This window comes from Biomphalaria glabrata, chromosome 18 (assembly GCF_947242115.1).
Source record: "Biomphalaria glabrata chromosome 18, xgBioGlab47.1, whole genome shotgun sequence".
NCBI lineage: Eukaryota > Metazoa > Mollusca > Gastropoda > Planorbidae > Biomphalaria > Biomphalaria glabrata.
In genome coordinates, this window is record NC_074728.1 from 9,043,657 (window position 1) to 9,056,866 (window position 13,210).

Genomic DNA, 13,210 nt, shown 5'->3' on the forward strand with positions numbered 1-13,210 from the left:
TTTATCAAGATCGGTCAAACGGTTTAGATTTCTATACTGGGACATACATACATACATACAAACATACAAACATACAAACATACATACATACATACATACATACATACATACATACATACATACATAAATACATACATACGCCTTACTGTCAACTTTATAGTATAGATAACTCGTCTTTTCAGTCTCACGTTTGGGGTCGTCTGTCCTGACTAAGAACGCTGACGAGAGTGCCCCTTACCTTGCATCATTGACAATACATAACTAACCACTTCCAACCATCACCATAGAAACACACACACACACACACACCATAACAATCCTAGAGGTATATTCCACATTGGTATTCAACATACGATATTTTTCATTCATTTCTCACATTGCTATTCCTTTATAATGCACATGGAACAGCCATTACCATTATTAAAGCTTTACCTGTCCCAAGGTCTCGACCTATCACATTTAAGATAAGATAAGATAATTATTATTGATCCAATGGAAATTCAGTTTATCTCGGTAGATAAATGCAAGCTTCTACTGAGTTGTCTGCGCTTACATGCATTTTCCTATTGGAAACTTCCACAGGGGACAGAATTTTATATTACTCTAATTGGAATGGTCATTGGCATCACAGGAGCATCACTGCTGTTTGTGCCGCTGTTATTCCCCTTGAAACTTACCAGTGTTTTTGAAGTAAGTCTTTTTCAATGTGCTCACTTCAGATCTAGCTTCTCTCATAATAAGTCTAGTCTAATTTTAAGGCTTCCACGCTCAAATTGTGTTTTAGACAAATTATCTTGTATTGTTAATTAAAATATGGCTACTTATAACTAAGTAGATTATTGCTTAGAAACAATGTTTCAGTGCTTATAAAAGAAGGGTGCATTTAAACATATACTTTACTCAAAAGAATCTAAAGCAATGCTATTTAGAGAAGGATTAATACAATCTTGCAGTTCGGGATGACTATATAATAAATATATATATATATATATATATCGTTCTGATTACATTCTAGATGGTCTCGGGTTCAAACCCTGCCAGTGGCCCTGCCGGATGTTTGGGTTAGGATGTAATCTTCAATTCTGAAGGAATATTAAAATTAAACAAAACATTAATGTTATAAATAGATCAGATTATAGTTAAAATATTATTCTTTTGGATGTATCAACGTGGACTTTTTGTTCATATGTATGAACATGGACTTTTTTATATGTACCAACATGGACTTTTTTATATGTACCAACATGGACTTTTTTATATGTACCACCATGGACTTTTTTATATGTACCAACATGGACTTTTTTATATGTACCAACATGGACTTTTTTATATGTACCAACATGGACTTTTTTATATGTACCAACATGGACTTTTTTATATGTACCAACATGGACTTTTTTATATGTACCAACATGGACTTTTTTTATTTATCTACATGGACTTTTTTTTATATATTAACATGGACTTTTTTTGATATATGTACATGGACTTTTTTATATGTACCAACATGGACTTTTTTTTATTTATATTAACATGGACTTTTTTTATTTATCTACATGGACTTTTTTTTATATATTAACATGGACTTTTTTTGATATATGTACATGGACTTTTTTATATGTACCAACATGAACTTTTTATATATATATTAACATGGACTTTTTTTGATATATCTACATGGACTTTTTTCCTATATATGTATGGGTATGATCTTAGTTGAAATGTTTGGTCTACTCTCTCAGTACCTAGAAGTACGTTTTAACTCCAAGAGCGCCAGACTTGTTGGAACTTTCCTCATGGTCCTCACACAGGTGAGTCTTTCAATTCATTATCATTTGAGATCTATCTGTATTACTTTACGTCTATGGTCTTTTAATTTATTTTGTTCTTAAAGAAATCTCAACATTTGAACTATTCATTTTTAGATTTTTCATCCTTGGAATCCTTGGGCCTTAGGCCTCTTTTCTTTTTCTTGCCTCTTTTTGGAGGTTTCTTTCCCTCTTTTTTTTTTGGAGCTTCATACCTCTTTATTGGGCTTTTTTTTAAAGATAGATTTTATTTAAAAACAGTCACCATATTATTTTATATTAGTAATAATACAAAAGAGATATTTTACAAAATCTTATGTATAAAAAGATTATAGGTGTACATAGTCCAACCTTTTTCGGTAGTTCTCAGGAAATATTTTTTTTTCTGTAACCAAGACACGGTGAAACTCTGGTTATAATCAGATAATGATTGTATTAAGACAGTGATGTTTAACCAAATTTGACCTGCAGGCCATTTTTTTTCCGACACTCATGTCGCGGGCCACATGACCAAAAATGTACAAAAACGAAATTAAATTGACATGAAACAATTTTATTAGAAACTTGGGGATCTTATAATTACATTAATTAATAGGATATAGGAAGTTCATCTTTTTTTTACGCGTCGGAAACTAGTTTTATTTCTCTCTTTAAATTTGAGCATTACTGTAGCTAGTTTGACCAGCCAATTACTTCTTGTTTCTTGTTTGTAAATATTCCCATCGATCCTCCAATGTCTAGACGTAGTTTGACTATCTTTTATTCGCAGCTCAAGCCAAGAATGTCGTCATTTTGTTGTATAAAGCCGTCTATATGTTTGTTTGTTTTTTTAAACAGCCACAATTTACAAAACAAATATGTTGGCTGATTATCACGTTCCACAAAAATATTTATTTTTACCTTGTAGGATACTAAAGTCAGGGTCCAATTGTAGTTTCTTGGGTTCTCTTATTTCATAAACCTACACATTTTAAATGGCATGGTACAATCCATCACAGAAAAAGTCATGGTCCTAATGTAGGTAAAGATAAAAAAAAGGGGGGGGGGGATTTTCTACACTATGTGCAGACGTTCCGGTGGGCCGATAAAACCACATTGCGGGCCGGATATGTTAAATGTTAAAATAGTAATTATATATATATAATAAAGCATTTGGAAAAATTGGAATTTCACATTAACAATGTATTTTTATTTCTTCTTACAGTATTAAGAGCAATAGCTGTAAATGTACAGTTCTTTTCCTTATACATGCCTTTTTGAAATTTTTAAAAGTATTTTTACAATATTTTTCTTGCTTGGGTTTTTGAACCGATGAAAAGTCAGAAAAGGGAATTCTAGAGAGAAAAAAAAAGCGCCATGAACTTAAACTTGACATTAGACAACCAAATTTACCTGATTGAAGTAATGTCATACTTTTGTAGCTGTTACTTTGTCCCTTGTGTCCGGGTAATCGGCCGATTAGTTTCTCACGCGCCGAAAGTCAGAGGTAAACATTCTTCAGAGTTTTCCGATGTTCTTTTTTCACCATCGGGCCAGTCAACGCCCAAATCGTCTGCTGATATTTTCTTACATACCGCACTCCAGGTCATTGTGGGGTCACCAATGTAGTCTCGTTTTTTATTTTTTTTAACAAAGCTAATATCAACTTACTGTCTATCTGGTCTGTCTGGTCTGTCTGGTCTATCTGGTCTATCTATTCTATCTGGTCTATCTATTCTATCTGGTCTATCTATTCTATCTGGTCTATCTATTCTATCTGGTCTATCTGGTCCAATTTTTGTACACTGGATTTTCCCCATACCCATTCCTGTATCAATTTGAAACTTTATGTAACTATATATTGCACTTATGAAGTTATGAACTAAGCAAAAAAGAAATTCAACAGTTTAATTATTGTTAATTGGTTTGTTTGGTATTGAAAACAGAAATGCTACGTATTGCCTTGTGTACATGTTTCTTCCAATTTTCCATTCTCAGATCAAGTTGATAATTTGCATAATTATTTATGGTCGATGAAAATACATGGATCAATACAAACTTTAAACGATTAGTAAATTAATGAGTGTTAATTAATTAAATTTGTTCTACATAGAAACAGGGAGCTTGTTGCTGCAGTATTGAGATGTATTGCAGTGGTTTGGCGGCTCTTTCAGTTAGATAGCATTGTTTTTAAAAAGATTTCTTTAGAAAAAAAAATTCAGCTTGTTTTTATAAAGTTAACACATGTTTTAGAAGACCCTAAACAAAAATATTTTATGAAAGGATAATATCATTCAAATAGCAAATGCGATACTTGACACTGAGGCAATGTGTATATCGATCTAGTTTCGATCATAAAGTTTAGGTTGAATTTCTGAATGTTTCTTTTTCTTATAGATAATATACATGGGTCTGGCTTCGTTTGCTCCAGCAACTGCGTTTGAAGCAGGTATTTATAGTTCTCTCTCTCTTTTTATGTCTTTCTATTTCTTTCTGACACACTCTCTTTCTTTTTCTCTCTCTTTCCGTCTTTCTCTTTCTTTCTTTCTCTGTCTCTGTATATCTTTCTTTCTGTGTCATTTTCTCTTTCTGTCTGTCTGTCTGTCTCTATTTGTCTCTGTCTTTCTCTCTCTTATTGTCTCTCATTCTGTGTCTTTCTTTTTTCTTTTTCTCGCTCTCTTTCTTTTTTTCTCTCTTTGGCGCTCTCTCTTTTTCTTTCTTTCTTTCTTTTTGTCTCTTTCTCCCTCTTTTTTTCTTTCTCTATTTGGTCGTCTAAGTTATTCAAACTCTATAACCTATTTCAGTCTCTGTCTCTTTCTCTTTCTCTTCAACTTCCTCTTAGCTCTCTCTTTTTCAATCTCTTTCTCTCTCTCACTGACACCATACACACTCTCTCCTTCTCTTTCATATCTTCTTTTCTTAAACATTACACTTAATTCTCAATTTCTCTCACTCTCTCTCTCTCTCTCTCTCTCAATCTATTACCCCACACACACACACATACACGTACCCACAAACACATAATTTTATCTGCACTAAGATAAGTTTAATTACATTCTTGTCAGAAATTTTAGTAGAAAAACATTCTATTTACATTAAGGTATACGCATGTTTAACTTAAGTGTTTACCATCAAATACGTTAAGAAATAATAATTTATTTTTTTCTTAGTGACAGAGATACCAGTCTGGGCAACTATTTTAGTGACTGGTGCTGTGGGTACACTTTATACAACAATAGTAAGTCTATTTTTATAAATCTTACCTCACTCTGTATGGTAAAAAGTTTGTACACGTCATTTCTCCCACACTTCTCGGATTAAGCTGAAATTTGGCACAATTATTTTTTTTTTGCCTGACAAAACAATAATAAATAAAAAAAAAACAAGGATACAGTTTGTGTAAAACACAAACTCAAAATCGGCCCCCGAAATGATCCATCAAGAGTCTACACCAGGATTCGAACAGTTCCAAGTGTTCATCAGCCACAGCATCTCCATATATTCATTTAGCGTATACTTATATTTTTTAAAACAATAATTATTAACCTTATCCATGCATTCATAATTAATAACATGTTACATTGTAATAAAGAGAAACTAAAAAAGATTTATTCTTCTTACAAAATTAAATAAATTGGCAACACGAAAAAAAAATTCTTGACCCACTTTCAGGTACAATGGTTTACAGATAACAACGAGACATTCCCCTCTCAAATAAAAGTTGATATCTCCATTGTCATTTGTCATACAAACAAGACATAGATCTAGCTAGATCTAGGCCTAGTTTTATATCTAAATCTAGATTCAAGATCTAAGTCTAAGCCTAGATTTTGAAATAGATCTAAGTCTAGATATAGAATCTTGATATAGAATCTACTATATCTAGTCTAGAACTCTTATTATATACATATGTTGATCTGGGCTCTATTTAGTTTTAAGTAGACTGTCAATTGTAGGCCCCTTTAACGACAATATGTCACAATTACGTGTTGAAAAGTAGTTCGTTATTTTTTAAACTTATAACTAAAACGAAGTTCGTATCAAAATTCTTTTTTAAAATTTACATTTGAATCAGTATTCTATTCAATGAGTTAGTTAATAAATGGAAAATATATTTTATAATGATCCATTGACACTTTTACCATTGTGACCTTACATGCAAATGTTTTGTACTAATGCACGAATCTATGAATGAAGAAAGATATATTAATGAAGTAGTCCATGACCTTTTAAAAAGAGTTACCTCTCCTGAAGTTTTTCATTGAAAAGTGGTGTAATTTTTTAAAAACTCTGCTTGCATATATAATTTTATAAAAATTAGATGGTTCACTTTTGGAAAAGAAAAAAGTAGCCGTTGCATCAGGACTTTGAATGATCTAAAATATCACGATGTCCGATTTTCATTTTCTCGTTTCTAGTTTTTTTTCTAGTTTCTGGGATCTAAATGGGACGGACGGACAGACGGACAGACAGGCCACACAAAAGTAATAGCGTCTTATCCACTTTCGGGGGGCGCTAAAAATTGAACCAATTCGTTAATTAGCAATTGGTAATTTTCGTTTTGTTTTGTATCTTGAACAAGGCAAAAAAAACGTACTTGACAGATGTGGTAGTATAAGCTGAATTAGTCCCCATTGAGGACTCAAGCCCTGAGTGAACCTTTTTTTTTTCAGGCATTTAAAAAATCGATCATATAAACATTCACCATGATACACCCTTCTTCCAAATGATAGGATCATAGCTCTTTGAGAAAGCTAAAAGCTTAATAAAAACAATTGTTAGAAATATTTGTAATCGCACAGATTTTTTGTGTCCTGGTCGAATATGCATATAATTGCATCACCGATCCAAACGAATTGATGCAGTTACACTTAACATAAGCTTTTTTTAGAAAGAAAATAGTTTTAACATGTTTATCTTGTTTTTAAATTTAGGAATAAAACAATATTTCTTTAACAGGAGAACATTACCTAGTGAGTCACGAAAGTGTAAATATAACTTGATTCCCATTTTTATACAGACTGAAGGATTAATGGCGCACTTGTTACTGTTGTAATTATTGTTGTTGATATTTTGAGGTACTTTGTCACGTACTAGCGACAATATGCAGTCCAGAGATCTGGCGTGCATAATACATATATAATCTTTTTCTTGTTTGTTGTTTTTATGGCGATAGAGTTCTTTATATTCATATTGTTTAAATAAAAGTAATTGTAAAAAAAAAAACATCTTTAATCTTCATTTTTATAATTCAACAAAGTAATACACTATTAATTCGATCACACATCACGAACAACTCCTAGGCTTGGTCAAAAACGAAAAATCCAGCGATGCAGATCTACCAAAAGATAATGATGTAGAGAAGGCGATAGATAATGGCTGGGTAGATAATCATGTAGAGAATGCGATAGATAATGGCTGGGTAGATAATGACGTAGAGAAGACGATAGATAATGGCTGGGTAGATAATGATGTAGAGAATGCGATAGATAATGGCTGGGTAGATAAAGATGTAGAGAAGACGATAGATAATGGCTGGGTAGATAATGACGTAGAGGAGACGATAGATAATGGCTGGGTAGATAATGATATAGAGAATGCGATAGATAATGGCTGGGTAGATAATGATGTAGAGAATGCGATAGATAATGGCTGGGTAGATAAAGATGTAGAGAAGACGATAGATAATGGCTGGGTAGATAATGATATAGAGAATGCGATAGATAATGACTGGGTAGATAATGATGTAGAGAAGGCGATAGATAATGGCTGGGTAGATAATTATGTAGAGAATGCGATAGATAATGGCTGGGTAGATAATGACGTAGAGAAGACGATAGATAATGGCTGGGTAGATAATGATGTAGAGAATGCGATAGATAATGGCTGGGTAGATAAAGATGTAGAGAAGACGATAGATAATGGCTGGGTAGATAATGACGTAGAGAAGACGATAGATAATGGCTGGGTAGATAATGATGTAGAGAATGCGATAGATAATGACTGGGTAGATAAAGATGTAGAGAAGACGATAGATAATGGCTGCGTAGATAATGCCGTAGAGAAGACGATAGATAATGGCTGGGTAGATAATGATATAGAGAATGCGATAGATAATGGCTGGGTAGATAATGATGTAGAGAATGCGATAGATAATGGCTGGGTAGATAAAGATGTAGAGAATGCGATAGATAATGGCTGCGTAGAAAATGATGTAGAGAATGCGATAGATAATGGCTGCGTAGAAAATGATGTAGAGAATGCGATAGATAAGTGAATGATACAGAAAAGGTGACAGGTAAGGAATTAAAGAAGGATGCATAGATGAACAACTATGAGAACACTTTAAAACCCTTTTTATCCCTTAAGAGTATAATTCAAAATTAAAATGTACGAACTCAGTCCTACATCGAGGTAAAAAAAATCATATCTACCTTTTTTTTTGTTATTAAAGAAATGAGATAAAGTACTTATTATTAGTATTGTTTCCTGCAGACTGAACCTTACAAGCCGCTTCTTTTATCCCTTAAACTCTGAGCAATCCTATTGCCTGAGTGTATTGTTTTTAAAAAAGTGTACAATGGTCATTAGTCTGTATGTAAAGCTGCCCAGTCTTATCTTATTCCAGTCTTATCTTATTCCAGTCTTATCTTATTCCAGTCTTATCTTATTCCAGTCTTATCTTATTTCAGTCTTATCTTATTTCAGTCTTATCTTATTCCAGTCTTATCTTATTCCAGTCTTATCTTATTCCAGGGAGGCATGAAGGCTGTGATATGGACCGATGTCTTTCAATCGTTTATAATGTTGGCTGGAATTTTGTCAATAGTCATTCAGGTACATCGAATTCGTCTAGTTAGTAATGTAGTATTTGCAGGTTTAGATGGCTTGATCTGATAGGGCTAGCAATAGGTATATATATATAAAAAGGCTTGAGCTGCTAACGTTCAGCCATAAAGTTTTACGTAACTTGTCATTCTAGAATCATTAAATCTATATAATATAATATAATATAATATAATATAATATAATATAATATAATATAATATAATATAATATAATATAATATAATATAATATAATATAATATAATATAATATAATATAATATAATATAATATAATATAATATAATATAATATAATATAATATAATATAATATAATATAATATAATATAATATAATATAATATAACTTAGCCAAATAACCTCAACGAAAGGATTATAAAATAACAAAATAGAATGTTTAATAACCAAATAGGAAACTAGATCTAGAATTACACTAATCACATCACAAGCTTTGTTTTCATCTCTAATCATCGGCCATCTTGACTTCCTCTCTTATTTCCTGTCTCGGTCCTGTGTCTCATGGTGCGCAGTCTCACACCTTATGACAGCGTGCATTGTAGAGTCATAACAATATAATATAATATAACATAAAAGGTTCCCATGTATATTAAAGATAGTATTTTTATACCTACTGTTACATTAGTAAACGTTCACTAAGATTATGAAATATATTCCTAGGGAACGTTAAAGGTTGGAAGTCTGTCAAATGTTTGGGACATCAATAACAAATGGGAGAGAATCAAATTTTTCAAGTAAGGTTTCTTTTCTTTTTTTTCGTTTTTTAATTATTCTTTTACATATTGTACACCGAGGAGAAATACAATTATTTTTTATGGAGTTTTCAGTAAAGTAAAGCTCCCCCCTTTCAGATCCTGGGATCTATAGGGCAGATGATGTTAAGGTCATCTGTTTCTTTGGCCCAAGGTTAACGAGGGTGTCATGTGGACAGCACAACAACCAACCGCCTTTACTTTCCCCAACTAAAGTCAGCTACCCTTTAGACGACTTTTTTTTTCAAGGTCTACTTTTGTTTTTGGGAAACATTCCTTAATTGACCATTCTCATTGCCATTTTGTGTTTATTCTTACAACCTCCTACCTCGAACATTGGAAAGGCACCCAGCAGGAAAACAACTTCCGCGTATATTGTTCGTCCATCGTGGCTAGATGATGACCACTTTTGTCATCCAGAGGGGCCGAGAGCTTTGCACTAGAGTTTTTTGCCTCCTCATCTGGCTGGTGAGACCAGAATGTTTGGCTGCACACTGTGCAGATTATTCCAGCTGGAGCTCTAGTGTCATTGACCTTGCTATTTTTTTTTTTTAATCTGCCGCGCTGTTCTCTTTGTCTCAGCAATTTGTGCGCCAGTTTTCACAGCTCGACGCCATGATGTTTTAAACAGGTGGCTGTGTAAATGCTGAAGGCTTTCAGAGAAGCTTTGAGGGTGTCCCTAAAGCGTTTTTTCCCCCACCTTTTGAGCGCTTTCCTTCCCTTAATTGGCCATGCAGAAGTCATTTAGAGATGAGGTGGCCCTCCATTCTGCAGATGTTGTAAATGAAATGTTGTAAACGACCGTTTCCTACACACCACAGGAATGCACGTTTTGCTGCACCCAGCCAAGAGGGAAGATCTATTTGTTTACCTTGTTCGTTTGTCTTTTTGTTTTACCACCAGAGTCCCAGCGCTAAGGTCAGGAAAACATACACCCTGGTGCTTGTGCTCAAGACTCTAGACTTGTACTCTCTTACATTAACCATAAAGTGAGCCCGCTGAATGTCTTCTACTCTGTTGCAGTTTTGATACTGATCCACGAGTCAGGCATACATTTTGGAACATGGTCATCGGGTCAGCCCTCGCCTGGTTCGGAACTTATGGCATAAGTCAGGCCAGTGTACAGAGATATTCTAGTCTACCCACATTAAACAATGCTCGGATGTAAGTACAGTCAGTTGTTTTTTTTTTTAAATAATTTAACAACACGATACATAATTACATACTTGTACTCATAAGAGCTTACGTTATGAGAAATCTCATGCCTAGCTTGCCTTGTATAAATGATCGGAGCATATAGTATAAGAGAATATTGACTAGAGATGCCTTTTACAAAGAATACAATAATTCTTGTGTAATTTTTAGCAGTGTAAAAGAAAACTTTAAAAGTTGCTGACTGTATTGCTGACATTATGACTGTATGGCTGCTGACTATATGGCTGATGACTGTAAGGCTACTGTTTTAATGCTACTGACTTTATTGCTACTTACTGTATGACTATTGGCTGCTGTCTGAAAGTCTGATGACTTTATGGCTACTAACTTTATTGCACCTGACTGTATTACTACTGACTGTATGGCGACTGACTTTATGGACACTGAGTCTATGGTAACACAGTGAGTTACTGTGTGGCTATTAAATGTAGAGCAACTTTCTTTTCGGCGACTGACTTTATAGCTATTAATTGTATGGCTATTAACTGTAGAGTTACCTACTTTATGGATATTGACTATGGCTGGTGACTATATGGCTACAAACTTTAAGGTTACTGGCTGTATGGCTACTGACTTAATGGCTACTAACTAGAAGGTTACTGACTGTATAATTACTGGCTACTGACTTAATGGCTACTAACTAGAAGGTTACTGACTGTATAATTACTGACTTTATGGCTACTAACTGTATGGCTGCAGACTGAATTGCTACTGACCTAATGGCTGATAACTGTATAGGTACTGACTTTATGGCTGCTGACTTTATTGCTGCTGACTGGTTCTGAACGTATGACTAATGACTATAACTACTGATTAAAGTCATTCATTCTTCTCTCCATCTAAATTAACCATGATTTTTTAAATAAAATATATTCTTAAGCTCAATTTTACTGAACATGATTGGCGTGTTTGTCCTGGTGACACTGACCTGCATTGCTGGCCTGGTACTGTTCGCCTACTATGCTGCACAACAGTGTGACCCCCTAGGCCAGAAGCTGGTGGACAACGCAAACCAGGTAAAATAAATACACTGGGACAGTTTATGTTTTCACTGAGATTTTCTGTTGTTTTCATTGACAGCAATCAAATATTGGTGCTTAATTATTTACTGTGTTCAATTACTTTGATTTAACATGCTTAAATATTTAATTTGGTGAAATATTTACTGTACTTCATTTTTTTTGCTGTGTTTACTTATTGACCATGTTTAATAATTGACTGTGGTTCAAATATTTCTCCAGCTGGTTCCTTACTTTGTGATGGAGACTTTAGGGTATCCGGGAATTCCCGGTCTATTTATAGCCTGCTTATTTTCTGGAGCTTTGAGGTAAAAACCAAATTAGTCACAATTTTTAAACAGAATCTTCAAATATTTTAATATACACATTCTGATATAAACATTAGAAATCAAATCAAATCTGAACTTCAAAAGACGCTTAATTAGCTCGGTACAGCAGACGTAGCCTATATACAAAATTAGTAATCAAGTAAAGTAAAGTTCCCCTTTCAGACCTTGTAATCTATAAGGCAGAAGATGTAAAGGTTATCTGTTTCTGTGGCCTACGGTTAACGAGGGTGTCATGTCGCTAGCACAACGATCAACCTCCTTTACTTTTCCTCAACTAATGTCAGGTACCCATTAGAGCTGGGTGGACTTAGAGGCGCCCGTAGATACCGAAATTAAAAATCCCTGTCTTCACCAGGATTCGACCCAGGTTTAAAAGCCAAGCGCTTTACCCCCTCAGCCACCGAGCCTCCTATACATAAACAAAATTAATAAATTAATATTGTATTTAAGCAGGGGCGGACTGGGTGTTAAGATCGGCCCGGGCATTTCTATACAATCCGGCCCACAAATTGTAGGCTTATATCATACGAGGGGCATCCAATTCTAGGTCTACCTAATGATGTCCTAATATATGGATAACTGAACGCATGCATACAATGAATCTTCATAAGTAAGAAATATATAGGCCTTAGGTTGCTTTTTAATCGCCAAGTGTGTAGACCCTAAAAGGATGCAGCCTACTAGTAGCTCTGCCAACGGATATAGGTTATTACATTATTTCGGGAAAATGTGTTAGATTAAATTAGTATTAATCAAACTATGGAGTCTGTAAAAGATTTAAAAAAAAAACAAAACACGAAGCTCAGAGGGTCCTTTTACAAGAGAATAGTATAAAACATTTAACAATTTAATTTAACACTTTCTATAGTCTCATTCATAAGGCCCTTTAGGTGACCCTACCGGCCCATTTTTGTACCAGCCCACCGGGCATTTGCCCAAATGCCCATATAGCCAGTCCGTCCCTGTATTTAAGTTGATTATACGGGTTGTTGAGATCATACGTAGCAGTTGGATATGTGCGACTCAAGTCCGCAAGGCAATGAGGATCGATCATTTATTCACAAACACACTGTGATAGTTTCTAGGCATGGAATTATTTTGTTTTTAAATAGGATGCTGAGATTTAGAAATATGAGTAGTTTCTACACAAGTATAGCTTTCGTTTAAATGTTGTATGTGACCGAGAGGAGTTAATGGAGTGACTAGGAGTTACTAGGACTTATTTTAAGTCACATTTATTGATTG

At 34.1% G+C, this 13,210-nt stretch overlaps 1 protein-coding gene across 1 annotated transcript in view; it reads left to right on the plus strand.

Moving 5' to 3' along the window:
• Window positions 1–13,210, plus strand: part of LOC106069248 (sodium-coupled monocarboxylate transporter 1-like) — a 37,998-nt gene that overhangs the window by 8,045 nt on the left and 16,743 nt on the right. Inside the window, exons 4-12 of the mRNA XM_056017463.1 lie at window positions 583–690; window positions 1,743–1,811; window positions 4,185–4,236; window positions 4,958–5,025; window positions 8,544–8,624; window positions 9,311–9,384; window positions 10,426–10,566; window positions 11,498–11,633; window positions 11,859–11,944. Coding sequence (XP_055873438.1) covers window positions 583–690; window positions 1,743–1,811; window positions 4,185–4,236; window positions 4,958–5,025; window positions 8,544–8,624; window positions 9,311–9,384; window positions 10,426–10,566; window positions 11,498–11,633; window positions 11,859–11,944 — 815 coding nt within the window. The remainder of the gene's footprint in view (window positions 1–582; window positions 691–1,742; window positions 1,812–4,184; window positions 4,237–4,957; window positions 5,026–8,543; window positions 8,625–9,310; window positions 9,385–10,425; window positions 10,567–11,497; window positions 11,634–11,858; window positions 11,945–13,210) is intronic.